Source organism: Phalaenopsis equestris, unplaced genomic scaffold (assembly GCF_001263595.1).
Source record: "Phalaenopsis equestris unplaced genomic scaffold, ASM126359v1 Scaffold001038, whole genome shotgun sequence".
Classification (NCBI taxonomy): Eukaryota; Viridiplantae; Streptophyta; class Magnoliopsida; order Asparagales; family Orchidaceae; genus Phalaenopsis; species Phalaenopsis equestris.
Genome location: NW_018165477.1, coordinates 229,768 through 251,238, shown reverse-complemented (window position 1 = coordinate 251,238; position 21,471 = coordinate 229,768). Strand labels below are relative to the sequence as shown.

Here is a 21,471-nt window from a genome sequence, read left to right as displayed (position 1 = left end):
CATTTGGGTCTTATTTAGGTTTTATCATGAGTTTATTATGGTGTTATTACGATTGTATTATGGTAGTATTTATGCATTTTAGGCTTTCAAGAGTGTTTGTGTTATTATGACATTATTACTGTAGTATTATGGTTGTATTGAGTATCATGGTGTTATTTACTGTTGTATCTAATTAGTGTTTTTAACAGAGTATTATGTTCGGTGTAAGTAGTGTTATTTTGGTGTTATCATGGTTTTATTATGCTAATATTTTTGCATTTTTTGTCTTTGAAGTATACTTTTGTCTTATTATGTATTATTTATGTGGTATTATGATTGTGTTATGTATTATGTTGTTATTGATTTATCGTTTCATACCAGCATGATTGTATTCACTAATTGGTTACGTTAAAGCGTTATTTTATCAATCTAATGATGGAACGTTTGAAAGTTGCAGCTCCCCGAGCCTTTAACGATGTGCATGGTGGTTCATAATGAGAAGGAAGCCTATGAAAATTATTGTGCATATGCACACCATATTGGATTCACTGTGTGAAAGAATCATGTTGATTTTTGGCCTAATTAAAAAATGATTAAGACAAAGGATTTCATTTGTGGTAAGGCTGGTTTCAAGAAAGAATTGAATAACAATGTGGTGGTGAAGTACAAAAGAGGGGGCACAAGGACTGGTTGTCCAGCCATGATCCGATATGTCGTTGATGTAGAAGGAAACTGGTTGATTAAGAAATTTATAAAAACTCATAACCATCCTTTGGCAGTAGACGATGACAAACATCTATTGCGTTCCAGTAGAAAAATGGGTGATGTCAGTGCACAAGTGCTCAGATTGATGACAAAATCAGGGATCAGAACAAGCGATACCTTTAGTTTTTTGGCTACAGAATTTGAGGGTGTTGAAAATCTTGATTGCACGAAGAGGGATGCTTATAATTTCATACAAAGATCATACAAAGAGAGAGAAATGAGAGAAATAGTATAATTGAAAATAGGGACGCTAATTCTCTACTTAGATTGTTCACTGAGAGGAAAGCAGAGGATATGATGTTTTCGTGAGATGTCCTAATTTTTGACACAAGTTATAGATTAAATAAATACAATTTATGTTGTGCTCCTATTGTTGGTGTGAACCACTACTGGCAGAACAATCTGTTTGGAGTTGATTTTTTGTCAGATGAAACAGTCGAAACAGTTGAATCATTCAAGTGGCTATTCAAATCATTTATTCGGATTATGGACAACAAGCACCCGATGACAATATTCACTGATCAGGATCAAGCAATGGCCAGAGTCATTGAAGAGTGCCTTCCGCCGCACACAAGACATAAATTATGCCAATGACATATTTACAAGAAATTATCTTCAAAACTACATTGTGGTGTAAGCACCAAGAAAGTCAATGAACTTTTTTATAAATGCATGGCTAGAAGGTGTAACTCTGAGGAGGAGTTTGAAGAAACTTGGCATACAATGATTGTGTTAGGAAATCTATATGAGAATGCTTGGTTGATTAGTTTGTACAATATCAGGCATAAGTGGTCAACAACTTTCAATAAGGAAATGTTTGGGATGAGGATCCTTTCAACACAAAGAAGTGAGTCAACGAATAACATTTATCATAATGCCTCTAAGCCAACAAACACCCTCACTGAGAGTTTCTTGGGTCTTGAAAATGTCATGAAAGCTTGGAGAAGGAATGAGAGGGATGAAAATTTTAAAGCTGAACAGTCTATAATTGTCCCCATTGTAAAAAGTAGTCCTGTGTTGAGGCAAGGAGCTTTAGTTTATACGAGGAAGCTATATTCAATGTTTGAAGCAGAGTTGTTACATGGTTTGTGTGGTCTTGCTGTGGAGTGCTCAACCACTTCAAATTCAAAACTTTATTTTAGAAACTTAGATAATGAACACACAGTCAGATCGTGGATTGTTAAGGTACATAAAGGTAATTCTGAAATTACATGTAGTTGTAAAAATTTTGAAATGATGGGGATATTATGTGCTTACACTCTAAGAGTGTTTAACCATGCTCAAACTTACAACGTCGTTGCACACGGTTTTGTGCATCCGGTTGGGTAATGAATCATACATGTTTCACTTCCGCTCACCCAGATCAGTAACCAATAAAACCTAGTGTTGGTTATTCAGAACAAGTATCATAATGATATCAGCTTTCAGAACTGCTTCTTTCTTCTGCTCCGTCTTCCCTTAACCCTCTGTATTAAGCTGGCAATGGACCGTTCAACTTTATCTCCTTCAACAGGGGTTCCTTCTTCCACAACAGCCGACGGCGGGATTCACTCTTCTCCAACAGAAGTTGTAGGTTGGGTAACATCAACAGAAGCTGAATGTTGGGTAACAAAATCATGAGGACTCCACCCATGAGGGGAGGCTGGCTGGGGATCATCTAATCCGATCTCTTCGCCTGAATAATTTGGAATATTTTCAGATTTATCAAACTTATGTTGCAGCACCGACATTTGCCCCTGCAAACTCGACACTCCAGCAGCTATTGTATTCAAGGTTCTCTGAAATTCAGTGAATCATTTCTCTTAGCCTTTAAGCAGCTCGACTATTGATTCCATGTTTTTATTTATTGTGGTATACAATGGCTCAGGGGCGATGTCCCCTGAATCAATTGGACCCATATCAAATGATACATGTGCCTTTGGTTTGCCTTGGACTTGCGTCACCGGAACTGTATCAGGTAATCCTTCATCTGATTGGATAACATATTGAGCTCATCCTCTTTCAGATCCAAAAATTTATCATGAACCCGCGAGTAATTTCAAAAAGAAACGCTTTGATCATTAATAGTTTCAAAATAATATAATAATTTAATTGGAAATTAAAGATATATGTAACTTGCCTGATCAGGAGTCAGTATCTTAAAAGCTATATCAAGTTGGGATGAGCTTAAGCTTACAGTTGTTGGCCACCTCAACATTCGAGGTCTCACCTTTCGAGGTCTAGCCTCAGGATTTGCAGGAGTAATCAAAGAAGTGTGCTCATAAAACTAGAGTTATTGTGAAAAAAAGGCATATTCAACTTTACACAAAGAAATAATTTGGCTTTAATACGATGTACTTACCGTTAGCAAAAAAAGAAAACCATTTATATATCCCAGAGGCCGGTTCCGCCTTATTTTGATGGCAATCGCATTTATTTGCTCAATAAGATATTCACATAGCGCAGCGGGCCAATTAAATGAAGCAAACATATCTACATTCTCTCCAAAAATGTAAAGTCCTTTGGATACACTGAAATTACTATACGGAAAAAATAAATTTGATAACAAATAATTTATATACAATTGATTAAAAGGGGCAGAAGACTCCCCAGTTCCGAAGTTTAACAGTTCAACCTTCATTTGACGGGCATCAACGCCACAGGATGAAACTTTTTTCCACTTTGGAACTTCTCCTCTATTTGGCATGTCAATCAAAAGGACAACTTCATCAGGATTAATCCTCAAATCTTTCCCTCCCAGTCTGAAAACCATTTTTTCATGTATCCAACATTGCAATATTTGAAGTGTGATCACATTGTCTTGGGGATAAGGTGGAAGTGCAAAGAACTGATCAACATTTAAGGTTTTCAGCTCATTCCTCATCTCGTCAGATACAGCAGGTCTGACCTTATTAAGTGCATCTCTAACTACAGATGGTCGACATCTACAACTCGTGGACCTTGGGTTCACAAACAATTCTAGTGTTACTCAGGTTTAGTACTTAGGTTATATTATAAAAGTTTTTCTATTGTATTCAGGTATTAATATTATCAAGGTTATATTCTGGTAGTTTTTCCGTTGTATTCTGTTATTATTATAATATTATTTCTGTAATACTCAAGTAATATTATTAAGGCTAAGGTTATATTCTAGTGTTACTCAGGTTTAGTACTTAGGTTATATTATAAAAGTTTTTCTATTGTATTCAGGTATTAATATTATCAAGGTTATATTCTGGTAGTTTTTCCGTTGTATTCTGTTATTATTATAATATTATTTCTGTAATACTCAAGTAATATTATTAAGGCTAAGGTTATATTCTAGTGTTACTCAGGTTTAGTACTTAGGTTATATTATAGAAGTTTTTCCGTTGTATTCATGTATTAATATTATTAAGATTATATTCTGGTGTAGAATTAAAGTTATATTCTGGTAGTTTTTTCGTTATATTTTGCTATTATTATAACGTTATTTTTGTAATACTCAAGTAAGATTTAAGGTATTGTTAAGTAGTGATTGGTTTTGTATTATAATTAAATAGCAAGTTTTATTGCAGTTTAATGCTAGTTTTTTAAGGTATTATTTTGTGCATATGTGTACAACTCAAAAACACCAAAATAAAAATTATCTGGATGAACCCTCTTGAATTTCCTTCTTTTTTCGCTTTTTCCCTTCATTTTTCTTGCGTTTCTCGGCCTGCATTGTCGATTCCTCTTCGGTTTCCATTATCAAGGGCTCTTCCGTCTCCATTCTCACTGGGCTCTCTTCGGTTTCCAACAACAACTCTAAAACCCTAAGTTTATCTGATTCAAAAATCCTAAAGATAGAATGAAGATCGAATGAAGGTGCTCCGTGCTCTCCTCGCTCGGGCGTCGTTTGGTTTTCAGATGAAATAAACTTTCTTTCAGGCGCGTTGTTAACTTTTAACTGTTTGGGGCCAGATTAGGGTTGGGTCGCGTTATAAACATGCCTCAATTTAACGTTGTGGTTCCGGCGTCAAACCTAAAATTCTTCACTGTGCAGCTGATAATTGAGGAAGAGAGAAAAGTTAGCAGCCACCACCGTCATGAGTTCGACTAAGGCGGCGCCAACTGATGGCATGATACCCGTAAATGAAGCATTGGCCATGGTGCTGCGCGCGGCGGCGCGTCTGCCGTCGGTGAGCGTTCCCCTTGTAGACGCTTTCGGACTAGTGCTTGCTGAAGACATCCGCGCTCCCGATCCCCTCCCTCCTTATCGCGCTTCCGTCAAGGTTTTCTAATCATCATCCTTCTTCCTTCGCATTCCTTTTCAGAAAAGTTTGATTTGGTTTTGTTACTCTTTTTACACCATAACTGTACTTGCCGCTTGGTACTCTTGCTTGTTAGTGCAACGACTCATCACTTCCCCCCTTTTCACTTGCATTTTCCATACTTATATATTGATTTTTTTTTTTTTCTGTTGATCGAAAGCATTATGAGTTATTGGCCAGCAAATAAGTTTCAACTTCTATTTTTTTAACAAGGTTAAATTTGAAGGGGTTGCTTGGTTATAACTACGTTTTGATGAACTCCAATTTATGCAATCCTGTTAAGTCATTAATTCTATAATCAGAATGTTTAGTTTTACAGAATTCTAATGATTTTCTTAACCTTAGAAACTGTTTGCTCTCTGTTAATCTTAGTCAGAATGTTTAGTTTTACAGAATCCTAATGTTTTTCTTAACTTTAGAAACTGTTTGCTCTCTGTTAATCTCCATGTAAGCTTCACAAATTTTAATCCGAGCAAGTCACGGTCTGAGTCAGTCAATCGTTTTCCGGGGTCACTATAGACCGAGATACTGCCACCTATGTCAATTTTAAAAAAAAGATTGTCCTCCTCATTATATGGTTGCCTTGGTTTCACGTGCACACGCACGCGCGCACACACATGCACAGACACACACACATCGGTGAGAATATTTGTTGAGATGGATGCTAGAAAGTATATACAAAATTTATGTGTTTTGGACAGCTCTATGAGAGTGTAAACGAGTTGTAGCATGACTCAATGACTTGGTGAGTTTAAATTTACCTCTTGTAGCTTGTTTCCCTCATTACCAATTTATTCGATGATCAAGACCCAAAATCTTGGGTTTAGGAAACTAAAAGGACTCAGGATAAGGTTAAAGATGATGAGGTGATGATTATAACTCATAGAATTCAAGCTATGGAAATTAGGGTTCAACCGTACTTATTTATGAAGTACAGTCGCTGCTATAGATTTTATCTCCAAGTTAATAATTTTTATATTTGTAAACAAATTCTTTTATTGGTGTCAAATTCATTAAATCAATAAAAATTAGCAGAGATGAGGAAATATTTATAAGATTGAAGCCTTGAAATTAATTGAATAGAAATTGAGTAGATGGTGTATTAATTTAGTGGGTAGGATGATAACAATAATCATTCAAATTATTAGGAGATAATGTGGCAGAGGTGTGATAGATTTAATTATATTGAATTTATTATTTGGATGAATGAAGATATGCATTATTTTATGATATATATTTTTGAGTTAAGTCTTTATGATTGAATATGTGAAATGCCTTGGGTGTTTTGTGTGACTAGAGGATATCATGGAGATTTAGGGGCTGTTTGGCAACTATTGGGTTTCAAGTTATTAGGATTTGTTAAATTTTGTAAATATGTATTTATCAAATCCTGAAATGGTTAAATCCCAAAAATATTTGTTAGTGTATTTAATAAATTCAATTAAATCTCTAAATTTATTTGGCAACTTTTGCCAATATTTAAAAATCTATTAGGTTTGTTAGATATGGAAACATAATTACATTCTGTTTATTTCATTACTAAGATAGAAAATTGTGACAGGAAACTTCATATACACTCCTATCTCTATATATTAGGAATATTTCTAATGTAGAAAGATTCTGTAATTATACATCATCTAATTGTGTTATCTTATTTCAATCTTCCTAATATTCACACTTCTTAATATATACCCATTAAATTTAATACTTTCCATAATATTCTCCCTCAAGCTGGAGCATAAATATTTATCACGGTCAGCTTGTTATAAATATAAATGACTCGAGCTCTTTTAATAGTCTTTGTGAAGATTTTATCTATTTTTTTCCTAAATTTTTTGTATATTGTATAAATCAACATTTGTTGAATTTTTCCACGAACAAAATGAAAATCTATCTGAATATGCTTAGTTCATTCATGGAAGACAAAGTTTGAAGCAATATAAATGTATCTTATCTATCACACAACTTTGTTAGAACCACCATCTTAAAATTTATTTCGGTCAGGAATTGTGAGACCCATATCATTTCGCCTGAAGCATGTGCTATTGCTAGATACTCAAATTCTTTATTGGATCATGACACTATATTTTGCTTCTTAATATTCCATGAGACCAAATTATCACCAACAAACACAATATCCCATAATAGGTCTCCAATCAATTTTGATACTTGTTCAATCTACATCAGAGAAACATTCAATATTTCTATGCCTATGATTCTGACATATAATCACTTTTCTAGGAGCTCCTTTATTGTAACATACTTTCTATTCCAGGGCTGACCGATGATGGACTATGGTGGAAGACATGGACTAACTTATAATGTTAATTAAATACACAATGTCAAGACAAGTTATTGTGAGATAGTTTAATTTTCTCACTAACTTCCAATATCGTTTAGGATCACTAAAATACTCTCAATCATTGGTAAGTTGTCGATTGAGAAGCATTGAACTACTTAATGGTTTGACCCTAATTTTCTTGTTTCTTCTTACAAATACTTCCGTTGAGATAGAAATGTACTCTCTTAGCTCTTTGATATCTCAATCCTCAAGAATTATTTACGGAACCCCGATCTTTAGTAACGAACTATTTTTAGAGAAATAATTTCAATGATAAGATTCCCCAACATCACTTCTATTAAAAATAATGTTATTAATATACACCACTAACAAAATAATCCCAGAAGCAGAATGCTTGTAGAATGCAATGCGATCACTTTTACTTTTCTGCATCCCAAACTCTTATACTGCTTGACAAAATCTTCTAAACCATGCCCGGGGTCTTTGCTTCAATCCATATATGACTTCCAAAGATGACACTTTCCTAGACTGCCCCTTGAATAACAAACCCATGAGGTTGCTCCATGCATAATTCTTTTAAAAGATCAACATTCAAAAAGACATTCTTCACATCAAGCTGGCATAAAAGGTCAATTATTCATTGCAGCTAAGGATATGAAGAGGCGAACTGAAGTCAACTTAGCTACCTGAGAGAATGTGTCCAAGTAGTCATATCTATAAATTTTGAGCATAGTCCTTAACAACCAGCCAAACTTTGAGGCAAACTACAGATCCATCAAAATGAAACTTAACTGCAAAGACCCATTTACAGTCAATAACCTTTTGTTAGAGGGTAATTCAACTAGTTACCAAGTTTCATTTTTAGTTAAGGCATTCATTTTATCAAACATTGTTACCCACCACTTAGAATGGGATAGAACTTGCTGAACAAATCACGAGACCTCAACAGAGTCAAGGGATACAATAAATGAGCAAGAAGTAGAAGAAAACTGATCATAGTTTGCACAAAAGGAAATGGAATAGGCACATTGGCGTTTACCTCTTTATAGAGCAATATGTAATTTGAGATTATTAGGAGATGAATCCACTAAAGAAGAAGATATTGCTGCCGGACTTGGATCATGGGACGAGGTTTTCTCGAGCATACATTAGTGATAGGTGCTCTATGCCGAGGCGCTGGTCATGGAAGTGGAGCTGAATTAATGATTTTATATATTAGCAACTCATCAGAATCTTGTGAGGATTTAGACAATGACTATACACCAAAGTATGGGGTTTGTTCATGAAGGCGACATCAACAGAGAGCATATACCTATTTAAGAGAAGGGAAAAACGTCGATACCATTTTTGTAAATGAGAGTATCCTAGAAAGACATTTAATGGCTTAGGATTCAATTTAGAAACCTGTGGATGAGTGTCATGAACAAAACAAGTACACCCAACTATATATTGTTCAATGGGAAAGAAATAGATAGTTGAAAATAGAACTAGGTAGGGTATTTGATTATGTAAAACAGTAGAAGACATTTGATTGATCAAAAAATATATTGTAGAAATTGCATCAACCTAGAATTATGGGTACATTAGTTTGAAACAAAAGAGCTCTAGCTATATTAAGAAGATGTCTATTCTTTTTTTTAGCTACTCCATTTTAGGATGGAGTATTGATACTCGATGACTGGTGAAGCATATCCCATTTTATGTTATTTATGTCTGAAAAATTACAGAGAAGTATTCTTTGATATTGGTACTTCTCAGAATCATAACATTAAATTCTTAGTTTTAATTTCATCACAAAAGGTTTGAAAATATGACAGTAACTCGGAATTAGATTTCATAATGTAAAGATAAGTCATACAAGAAAAAATTATCCACAAAAGTGATAAACTATCAAAATTTATTAGATAAAATAGGACTAAATTTCCATACATCAAAATGGACTAATTGAAAACTATAACTAACTATATCATCAATTATGGGAACAAAATAAAATGATGTTCTTTAGCAAATTGACACGGGTTCAATCTAAAGATAAATGTTGAAATTGAGGATATAATACTTTTAGTATTGATTGTGATAAATACCTTAATCAACAATGGACCTCAAACTGAGATAAGATACTGGAACAAACTATAGGTTGAGATAGTTTGTTATCCAAAATATATAGCCCCTCTGATTCTCGTACTTTATCAATAATATTCTGTCATATGATCTTGAAGAAGCTAATAGTCAGGAAAGCATAAGATATAACAATTATGAACATGCATAATCTTCCTATGGAGACAATATTAAAAGAGAGTTGAGGTAAATTAAAGATAAAAGAGAGTTGAGGTAAATTAAGGACACATCTTAAAGGTTGTGTAGGTGTAACATTAATGGCACCAGAATTAAGAGCATAAGAGATAGATCCATTTGCTAAAATGACAGAAGAAAAATATTTATGAAAGGTGGAAAAGTGTTCTTGATTACCTTTTATTTGAACCGAGGCATCAAAATCAATGACCCATTATGTGGAAGAGAAAAGAAGACAAATATCATTATTATCTAACTCAAAAAGGGTAGTGATAGAGGGAGATTTCTTAGATAATTTCTAAAATTGGATGAATTTAGCATATTCAGTTGCAAAATATCGAGAGTCTGAATTTGGGAGGCCTCATTAGCAGTGATCATTTGAGCTGATTGTAATCTAGAAGTCTTCTGGTTCTTTTTGAGCAGCTTCTGACATTTTTTATTTGTATGACCAGATTTATAGTAGTAGTATTAAACTACCATCGAACTTTGATTTCTAAAATTTGGACTTCCACTTCCATAATTGTCATGATATTAAGTTTTATTGATGTCTATTTTTTTGGCGAACAAAAACACTAGGCTGTTGTTCAGATGTAATAGTACATAACAATCTAGTATAGGCTTCCCTCTGATTATTAACTACAGGATCACATAGGATATGTGATATGACACCTTCATACTGAAAGTTGAGGCCAATTAGAAAACTCATAGTGACCATTTGTTCTTTTTATGCTTGTGGAATCCGAGTATCAGTACAAAAGAGCAATAGTGCTTTCAATTTTTCATAAACACGTTTAAAGTGCATATGATACGTGTCAATTGATTGATCTTGTTGTTCAACTCTATATAACTTCATGCATACATAAAAAATTCGAGAAATATTTTCTCTTCCAGAAAACACAAATGTCAAATCCTACATCTGATCTTTAACACTCTCACAATAAGTAATATGTCCTGATTGATCAGGTTCGATAGAGTTCTGTATTTGTATCAACAATTGAGCATTAATTCTCATCCACTCCAAATAATTCAAATCAGCCTCAGCTGGGAGATTCTCAATGAGCCGACTCTCATGGAAATACTTTTTAAGTTGAGTTTAACTTTTTCATTCACCATTTAACTTTTCATTAGTAATTTTAGCCATTGAAGAGATAAGATTGTCACAACATGTTTCTGTTTACTAGCCATAATTATCACCAAATATTGAAAGGGACCGAATCACCTAATCCCGCCATTTGTCAATAAGCTGTCAGTGACGAATGATACCGGTTCAAATGCCAGTGAAATCTATAGTGATCTTGAAGAAGACTGCTTTGGAGAAGACTTTCAGACAACAGAAGAAGGGGCCAAGTCCTGGAACCCCTAACACAGGGACGAAGAAGGCGACGAAAGAGAACAACACTTATCACAAAGAGGAAGGCGGCGCCATAGAAGAATGATGCCACAAAAGACAAACAACTCGCGATAGATGCACTCGATTGCAGGAAGATGCCGAGACGACGAAATACCTACGACTCATTACGATTGTTCAACAAATGCAGACGAGCATTCTAGATATGTGATTCATACCACACAGACACACCGACGAGCGATTCTAATGAGAAATATGAAGCTCAGATCCATACGTATGATTTAGACCATGCAAACGATGTTGATGAACGATTCCAACTACAAAAATGAGAAAAACTTCTTATTATTCAATTGAAAGAATATGGTACATATTTATATAAACTCATGTTTTTATATATTAGGAATATTTTTAATATAAAAAAGTTCCTGTAATTAGATTTCCTCTAATTAGGTTACCTAGTATCAATCTTTCTAATATACACACTTTCTAAGATACACCCAATATATTTAATGCATTCCATAACAAAATTAGTTATTAAATATAATTAAAGTAAAGTTAATTTTTATTATTAATTATGCTAATCAATAATTAATTATTTACTAAAATAATTGATTATAATGAAAATCTTGTTAAACTAATTATTTATTAAGCAATAGTTTAACATTTTATAAATAATAATTCATTAATTATTTATTATACTAACTAATAGTTACTTAAAATTTCATTAAAAAAATTAAATTTTAAACATGTAATTTATTTTTATTAATTAATTGTTAGTGTTTCATGTAAATCTATTTAATTATAATTAATTTGATAGTATATAAGTTAATTATTAGTAATTAATCAATTAAATTAACAAGTATTAACTTAAATTAAATTAAATTAAAATCATAAACTTATCTCTCCTTTCCCCTCTCCTGCCCAAAACTATCGTCTACATCCCTCCTCTTTCCCGATTTCACCTAAAAACATCGCCTTCGTGGACAAAGCCGCGCAAGTAGGGCTATTGGGAAGGTAAAGATGGGATTGCGTTGTACAATGACCATCGAAACTCCTATCTTTCTCCTCCTACTGCTCCACTGCTACCCGAAACTATTGAGAACGGTGAGCGTTCTGTTTTGTTTCCACGAATGCATTTCCGGATTTAGTAATCCCCTTAATAGCAAGATTTACTAAAATTGGGACTTTGAAAATGGGGGAAATATGGGGATTTAACTTGTCCAAATTGTTCAGTTGACAGGATTTAGCTGAAATCTTGTTGTAAATCCTTTACTAGACAAAACCTTGACGTAAAATTTATATAGGCTTACTTAGGCTGATGCTGTATGCATTAGATTGTTGGGATGTAAATTCGAATGTAAAAATACCATTGATATCAGAGATGAGTGCAATAGAGATAAAAATGTTAAAATGGATGTGCGCCAAAATTAGTAAATATAAATTAGGAATTATTATATTGAAGGAAAGATTGGGACATTTATTGAAGTAAGGAGATTGAAAATAGGATTTGCTGGCTTGGATATGTGCCGTGAAAGGATAGAAAATTCATTTGTTAGATGTGTTGATAAAATTAGTGTCAGAATATTAGGAACTAAAGGGTAAGACCTAAGATTTCATGGGTAGCAGTCAGATGTTATTTGAAGGATGAATATTACAGTTTAGACAACACTCGGTAAGTATGAATAGAAAACAAGGAATTCATTACTCCGATCTCAAATAGTTGGGATAAACTAATGATGATGATGAAATCAAACAATTCTTTAACAACAATTACATGATTTCCTGAGGTACCTCACATTTAAATATAGGATCTTTTATTATCACTTTCTCTGTGGTGATGATGGGGATCACATATCAATTTTTATAAATTCTGCTCTATTAATCTATGTTTGGAAATTTTCGATGTAGTTTAAAACTCGTGGGGGTATGGTATTTTTGAAATAGCTTCATCTTTTTTTAGATATTTTCTTTCTCTTAACATTTGCTATTTACTATTTTTGAAAATGAAATTGCAGGATGGATATGCTGTAGTGGCTTCAGATGGACCTGGTGAATATCCAATAATTGTTGAATCAAGAGCTGGTAATGATGGTGATGGTATTGAAGTCACCCCTGGAACAGTAGCATATGTGACAACTGGAGGTAATAATTTTATGACAAGTTGCTGAATAGCAATTTTCTATGTCTTAGCCAAAGACCTGGCGAGAACTCATCATTTTTTTTGGTTAGAATGACCTTAATATTATCTTTGTGCCTGCATTGATAAACGAGATTTCAGTAGCCTAACAGTTTTAGGAGTTCGAGAAACATTGTAAAATGAAGAGATTTATTTAAATATGGGAGGTAACCAGTTATGAAGGGTGTTTTTTGGGTTGATCTCAAGTAATATTCAACATGAATAAATTTAAAATTAAGATTTTTAATGCCGACCTTAAATAGCTGGCATAAGCTAATGTTGATGGTGATGATGATAATGTCAGTAAGAGTACTTGTTCAATGCAATGTAGAATATTAAATATGCCACATATGCTGCCTACCAACTTACTTTGCCTCATATCAATTCATTTATTGAAGCATAGGGATCCAAATACAGCTATTTCCAGGTCTAGGAAGAAGGAACAATAATTGGAGTTATTGTAATGAACTTTCATAACCTTTGTGCAATATGATATATATATATATATATATATATATATTTCAGTTATCTTACGATGCAGATTACACTCTTATTTTCTCATAAAGCTATCAAAATCGACAACTGATTTATGAAAATGCTGCAGTGGACCGTCGATTTTGATCCAAAAGTGGAGTCATCTATCATTTTTGTTTGGATAAAGTTTTCGAGGTTAAAACTACATCTGTTCAACTTAAAAATTCTCTATTTCTTAGCAACTGTTTATGGTAAGTCCCTCAAGGTTGATAGTCCTACGCTTGCTGTCATCAGACCCTCTGTGACTTGTGTATTAGTTTAGAGAGATATCACTCAACCAGCTCTGAATGAGATATGGATTGTAACCACTCACAAATGGTATTGGCAAAATGTTGAAATAGAACCACACCCTCCTTATTGCTCTTATTGTAGTATGTTTGACCACAGTTCTACTATCTGCTATCGCTTGCATTCTCATCTAAGGTCGGATATTGCTAAAAATTAGCAACCTGTTCAAAAATCTTTTCATACTGGATTAGGGGTAGACTTCTTGCCACCTACCATTTTTGCTAAGAAGGTGCAACATGACCCTCTGTCCAACATCGCAGTTTCTGAAAAAGAACACCATACCTAATCCGTTCTACCTCTGGATGCTCTTACTTTTGAACACTCTATTCCAGCTGCTGGTTTGGAGCATGGTACTTTGGAGTCCCATGAAACATCTCCCCATAATACAAGTACAGATCCAAATGTGTCTATACTACTTACTGTTATTGAAGAAGACACATGCCAAAACACACTACAGTGCTCCTTTGATTCAATAAAAAATCAGCTGGTACAACAAGTAGTTGCTTCAGTTGCTTCTAATGTTCGCTTCTAATGTTCAACAACTTACACATGTCCAACACACTTTAGACCAATCCACTGACCTTGTGAGCCAGTCTTCGGATGAGGAAGGACAGGTTTATTCCAGGAGGAAGAAGAAGAATGAAGGCCGACTCGAGGGCCAACTCGAGCTCAGGAACTTATTGGACGATACATTGGCATAAATTAGTTACTACTGACAATGACACTCATCTTACCAATTTGTTAGCTAGCTCCTTTCCTAGAACTAGAGTCAGAGGCATGGCGAAATTGGGTCGCTCTCTAGCAACCTGATACTACGTGTTTTGGCCTTCTGGTTTTTTTTTTTGGGCTCTTATTTATTTTTCTGTATTTCCTTTTTTGGAACCATTTGCATGTGTTATTTATCGTGTGGGTAGAGTGCCATGCTTGAGCCCTCTCACACAATCTATTTGTATCCTTCTTTCTTGTTAATATATTAGCCCTTGAGCTTTCTCAAAAAAAGAAAAAAAATACACACACATACACACAAATATATTGTGTGTATATATATATATATATCTGTGTTCGTGCGCATGTGCGTATGTGGATATATTTAATAACTAAGAGCTAATTCACAAATCTTGATCTTATTTTGTTTTTTCTCATGATTTAATGATATAAATAAAAAAATATAATTTATTAGTAATGAAAAACATGCTATTCATGTAGAACATAAAATATTAAATGCAAGCATCCCGACACCTACTCTAATTTATCCTCCAAAGGAATAGAAAATAAGGCAAGATGAACAAAAATTACTGGAATAAAGCATCCATGTTTATCAGTTGATCACATATATTATAGCTCCTTAATTTTGTGATGAGGTGATTGACCATGTAACAATGCTTGTTCCTTTTTTTGATTTCTTGCTCATGAGATGTTCACAAACAATGGCTGGTTCTATTATTTGATCCTTTTAGTACTTTGGTTTACTTTTAATTATTATTTACTTTCTTCCGTTCAAACTTAGTTTATTTTTAATCGTAAATATGTAAGAATGACTCTTAAAGCCTTGAATGAAATTTGGTAAGGGTTTCTTCTTTAGAAAATAATAATTTTAGAGCCGCAACTATATATAGTAATTATATTCTTTTTCGCCATCAATACTTTTCTTCCACTATAGCATTTAGTATTGTGAATAGATCAGTGTTTCTATGGGAGCAGATTACTTCCGATTATTATCACCACCATGATGATGATGATGTTGATAAAACACTCGTAGTCTTTTCTCCGGGATTTTCCCGAGGTTTTTGATGATTTTATTTGAATTCTTATCCGTCGATTTTCTCGAGCTTTTCGCCATGGATTATTCGTTGATTTTTCCCGAGTTTTTCATCGCGGGTCATTTACCATCCTTTATCGGGTTTTCTGGGTGACGTTTCTTTTCTTCCTTGCTCTCGTTTATATAATGCATTTCAACCTGTTTTCTCAATTTTTGTTATTTGTACATGTTGCATCAGCTACATCTAAGGAACATCGGATCCCCCAGGTATGCAGGTTTGTTTTATGTTTACATCATGTTACTTTCTTGTAATCACTTTCCTGCTGTATCGTCTATTTTTTCTTTAAACCACATGTTGTACTGTTCTCTTTACTGCATACTTTACTATTTGTCCTGTGCTACATACTCTATTGTCTTTCTATACACTGTACAACTTCAACCTGTTCCCCTAGAATGTTTAAAGAACTATAACCATAGAGCTGCTTGATTTGACATCATAACCTGACATCCTAGAAAACTTAAACTCGAAACTCGTCACGACAAAGAAGACAAAGAACTTGGAGCTAGCGCGATGGGCAGCACGACCATCTTCAACAGCAGAACATGTCTTCCTCAGCTAAACCATTCCTTCCTTGTTTATAATTAAACAATAATTCATATGATTTCGAGGTTGTTTGCCTAGTGCAACATAGTTCTTAACTTTTCGTTAGACATTTGTACAGTTCTACTGTGCAATCTAAGCCCTAACTCATTTTAGGATTTTGACGTTGTCGTTCGTCACGACCTAAATTCTCATATCTTTCAGGTTGTTTGTGTGATCGTTTCATACGAATGTAAGCTCGAATTAAATATAATTGACATGATGAAACACTTGAATAATTTCTCCTCGAAACTGAAGCCAAACCATAGGGTAGGCTGGGAAGTCACCGAGGTTCTTTTTTGGATCTGTGACATGTCCTAGTTCTTTCTTCTTTGGATTCTATAATAAATGTTCCAAGTTTGAACTATTCCCCTGTGCACACCTCTTTGTCCGATTTCGTTGAAAGGTCCTATCCTGTTGATCTCCATTCTATAATAAATGTTCCAAGTTTGAACTATTCCCCTGTGCACACCTCTTTGTCCGATTTCGTTGAAAGGTCCTATCCTGTTGATCTCCTTGAAGATAATTTTTTCTAATTTTTATCGAGAGTATTTTTAGGTGACTACATTTGTCTAAGATGTAATTAACTATAGGGGCTTGCCCTTATAGGAAACTTTTCCAATCCCAGCTTAAAATAAACCATATTTAATTTTTCATATTAAATAGGAGAATTTGTAAATAGGATAGGAGAATTTGTCGGCAAATAAAACGGTTTTGCAGACCAAACGGATGTCATAACTTTCTTAGTTTATTTGATCGAGTCTCACCCTCAAGTCTTATGTTTATTCTTCTGGATAGATACAGGAATTGAGGTAAAACTCTCTTTCATTTAAACTATGAAAAATATGTGGGAAAAATATGTGGTCAGTTTGATTTTCATATTTTTCTAAACTTAAATCTATATGTAAATTAAACGTCCTTCCGAAGCGGGCGACGGGATTTAGATTCCGGCAACCGACAACTTCCTATGGGCAACTCTCTCAACTTTTTTTTTGGTGCCGACCCATACCTTAAAAGGTCTTCTTGGTATAAATTCAAATTTCTAAAGCCACCAATTTCACTTTCTCTCATACCTAACACCTTAATCTTCACTTTTTTGATTTTGTGTTATAACCTGTATGAAAACTTTCAAATTACTTTTGACGCTTCTGGCATAAGATCAACGCCCACGACGACTATCGAAAACGAAAAAAAACATGAAAAATGAGGTAAATGTCAAAACAACAGGGCGAGGAAGAAATGAAGGTCTAGAATAGCGAGGAAGAGAAATTCATACTGACTGATACCTCTTCAGAGCTTCAAATTGCACCGTGCGGCTTCCCTGACTGTAGCTCAACCGTCCTGCTACAATGCAAGGTTGCAGGTCTTTGCGGGAGTTTCGCGGGAAGCTCTACGTGGTGAGGTCGAACAAGGAGAGGGATAGGTTGAGAGAGAGGAGACGAAATCTCGGGAAGGAGAGGGATTCGAAGCTCAGAAGGCCCCAATCAAACTAAATATAGAGTGATATGTTGGTTGTGAACCATGCTCTTGCCGGATTATGAGAGGAATTAGAATTAATTAAAGTTTAATTGAATTTATTAAACGTATAATATCAATATTATACATCTCCCAATTCGTTAACAATTCATGCATGGGGCTTTATATGGAATTGTTCGATTTCATGCTTAGAATTTAATAAAATTATTTTGATCGAATTCTGGGAGATGAAAAATTTGGCATACTTTTCCAAATTGCCGAACTTCATCTAATTTCTTGAACTTTGGGCGTTATACCTTTCTTAGGAAAGATCCTTGCTATTTTCCTTTTGAAGCCAACAAAAAGTAGGGAGCAACAACCGCAACTGCTTGCTGTGATACCAAGGATCAGGATGGCATGCATGGAGGGTTGGAGAAGAGTTCCGTCATTGGAAGCTGTAGGGAGAAGCTCTGACGGAAGGCCTGTAAGTGCAGGGAAGATTTCGACATTGGATGGCTGCTGCAGAGGCCTCGGCGGCTGAAAAAAACTTTGGGTTTGTTTCCTACGGCTTTGATAATATGTAGAAAATTGGTTTGGAGAGGAATAATTCTCTTGATTTTATTTGTCATATGTAGGGTACATATATATAGGGCAAGCAACTCTCATAGTGTACAAACTTAGCAAATATATCTAACCTAAATTATGAAAGAAAATATTCTAAAATAAAAAATAAAATAAAATAGAACAGGAAGGGAATAAATTAATAAAGAGTTTCGTAAGTTGTCCTAATTAAATCATCTAAGATCTTCTCAGATTTCGTTCGGGATTTTATCAGGTTTTCACAGAAAACAACTTGAAAGCAACGGCTAGATTACCGAATAATAGCGGTCTAAAATCAAAGCAGTGAAAGAAATTCCCTAAAGAAATCCCAAGTCTCATGATTTATCATGCATATTCAATTAACCAGGTGCACATGATGCATATTTATGTGGCTTGATGTATTTTTAATACAGCTGATTTTTATAAAGACAGTATTTATAGCCTACAATATGTTGTTTGTTTTAAGTTACATTTTAATGCAGATTGTTGATAGTATGCTCATAGTAATTCTGTGAATATTTTAAATGTTTTATGATATTAATGTTACAAGGAAGTTTTTAAAGGTTCATTTCATGTGGAATTTTGCAAGTCATGTTGTCCTATGTAGAGAGGGGTAAAACTCCTAGTTTAGTCGCTCTTAATGGCCCAAAAGAGTTGCTTGACTTTGGATAATTGTATGGTGGAGTAATTCAAGCATTAGCTTGGAGCAAGAGGCCCATATCAATGATTGTGATTATACCGACGGGCTAATGATGACCTTATGATGTAGAGTGGTTCTAGTTCAGGCCACTTATATGTGTCAAAATCCAGACGATCATTATTTAAAACTTCTAGGACCGACTAGTATAAATGAGAACATAAAATGAAAGGAACAGTGATATTTTGATGCTAGCATTTTACTAATATAATAATTTAAATTATTGGACCTTTTTTATTGTTTATGATTGAGCCATTTGTTTGTTAAATTACCAAATAATGTTTTGATTTGATATTTATTGCACAAAGCTAGTTATGATTATGGATAGCGATACTCATGTTCCCTTTTATTTTGAATGCTGTATTAGACCTACTTTGGCTATTGTTTTGGGTTGGTGAAGAGAGTAAATTTGGCCTGAGTAAGGTGATCAAGTTTCGTCTATCATTTCAGTGTTTTTTTTGTACATTTCTGATATATCTAAGTAAAAACTTGTCTATGTTATATATTGAAGAGGACCGATATGACTAAATTATCTATATGATGTTGATTAGGAGTTCCACATTTTATTCTGGTTGAATTTAGTTATGCATGCTTCGTAATAATAGTTTTGATGGATTTATTTGATGACCATGTAATCAATTTTAGGTTTTGTGACAATTTAGACAGATTGGCTTTCTAACCTCTTGATCTAAAAATGATTTTTGGTGTGAAATGTATTTAATTGGGTTGCCTGCCTCCTGCTTAATTGAGAGGAGTTGAAATAGAGCCTGATACATATGATATTATATTCAATTACTAGCACTTTGTATGATTTGATCATTTTGAATTCCATTTTTTCTAATTTTACTACATATTTTGTTTAAATCACCACTAAGGAATAGTCAATTATTTGGAATTTTTTTGCTACTAAATGCTCAAATCTTTATCACAAAAACCATTATTTTTTTCTTTTCTATAATTGTTAGCTTTAAATTTTCATGATGTTTTCTTATAACATGTGCCCCAAAAGCTTCTCTTAATGTAACCCAGTTAGATTGTGCTCCGTGATCTTCTTTTGCACACCCGCAGTTTAGAGCTTATTGTGAAACGAAATTTAAACTAGCTCTTTAGTATTTACTTGCATGTGTAACTCCTATTGTAGGGGATCTATCCATGATTGTAGATTATTTTTTCATGTAGTTGTGTAAACCAATATTATATGCAATTAAACTTAGCTAATAATCTTTGTTGTTTGAGTATAGCTTTAGTGATTTATATCCGCTAGACCTTCCAAGATGGTAACGTGGTATTGAATAAATTTTAAAAATGACAAACATGAGATTGAATTAAGTAATCGACATTTATTAAAAAAATTATAAAGCAACATTATTGCCGTTTAAAACGATGACAACTTACATGCACGGCAATTTATCGCCTCTATAAGCGGCGGCAACTTTTAAATGATTATTTGTTTTGATAATTTACGATGGACATATTTATTTATTTTTTGATATAAAAATCTCAGTTACAAAAATATTGACATAGCCCATTCAAAATGCAAAAAGCTATTCTATAAAAATTTCATGATTGGTAATTTTAATTAAAATATTTCATTTAAAATTTTAAAGTAAATGATATTTTATAAATAAAAGAGTTAATTTTTCAAAAGAGCTTGCCCTTTAAGTTCAAAATAATAATTTTTCGGCACAATTTTTTGATGATTTTTTTTTTTTGAATTTTGGCAGAATAAATTTATATTGAATGAAATGATTATATATCCCATTCATAAATCTAAGAAATCCCCATTTAAAAATTTTAGTGCATGCATACTTCCAAATAATATATTTGATATTGTTTTAGAATAAATGACATTTTATAATTCATTTATAAAATTTATAAGAAAGATTACCGTAATATTTAATATAAAATTATTATTATTGTCAAAATGAGATTTAGTGTTGTCGGATTTTTGAATATATCAGATATGACCATCATATGATTTATAGTGGGGAGTATCGTAGGAGGGCATTTCTAGAGAGTTATCGTTTACACTTTCAACATTTTTTGGTTTGGATCTTTTTGGGTCACACCAGGTACCCCAATTCTTTCACCTCACAGCATGGCGGCAGTCCTGAATGCTCATCACCATGCCATTTTTTTGTGCGCATCAGTTTTGGATGCCTATCATCACTCTAGTAATGCAGGAGCAATAGTTTGTCATATTCTTTTCAACTGTCACAACAGCGGAAGCCGTGTATGTGCCTGAATATTTAGAGCAACAACACTATTAATCTGGGACAGATCACAACATGCTCCGGATTACCACACTTAGGGCCCAGGCCGTGGAGCCCTTCCCCTCAGGCAATACTGTAGCTGTAGTAAGTCA

The 21,471-nt window shown here is 33.8% G+C and overlaps 1 protein-coding gene across 1 annotated transcript in view; it reads left to right on the top strand.

Moving 5' to 3' along the window:
* Window positions 1-4,731: 4,731 nt before the first annotated feature.
* LOC110032848 (molybdopterin biosynthesis protein CNX1) overlaps window positions 4,732-21,471 on the top strand; it is a 59,629-nt gene continuing 42,889 nt past the window's right edge. The window contains exons 1-2 of the mRNA XM_020736617.1: window positions 4,732-4,976; window positions 12,973-13,099. Of these exons, the coding sequence (XP_020592276.1) occupies window positions 4,791-4,976; window positions 12,973-13,099 (313 nt within the window). The 5' untranslated portion in view covers window positions 4,732-4,790. The remainder of the gene's footprint in view (window positions 4,977-12,972; window positions 13,100-21,471) is intronic.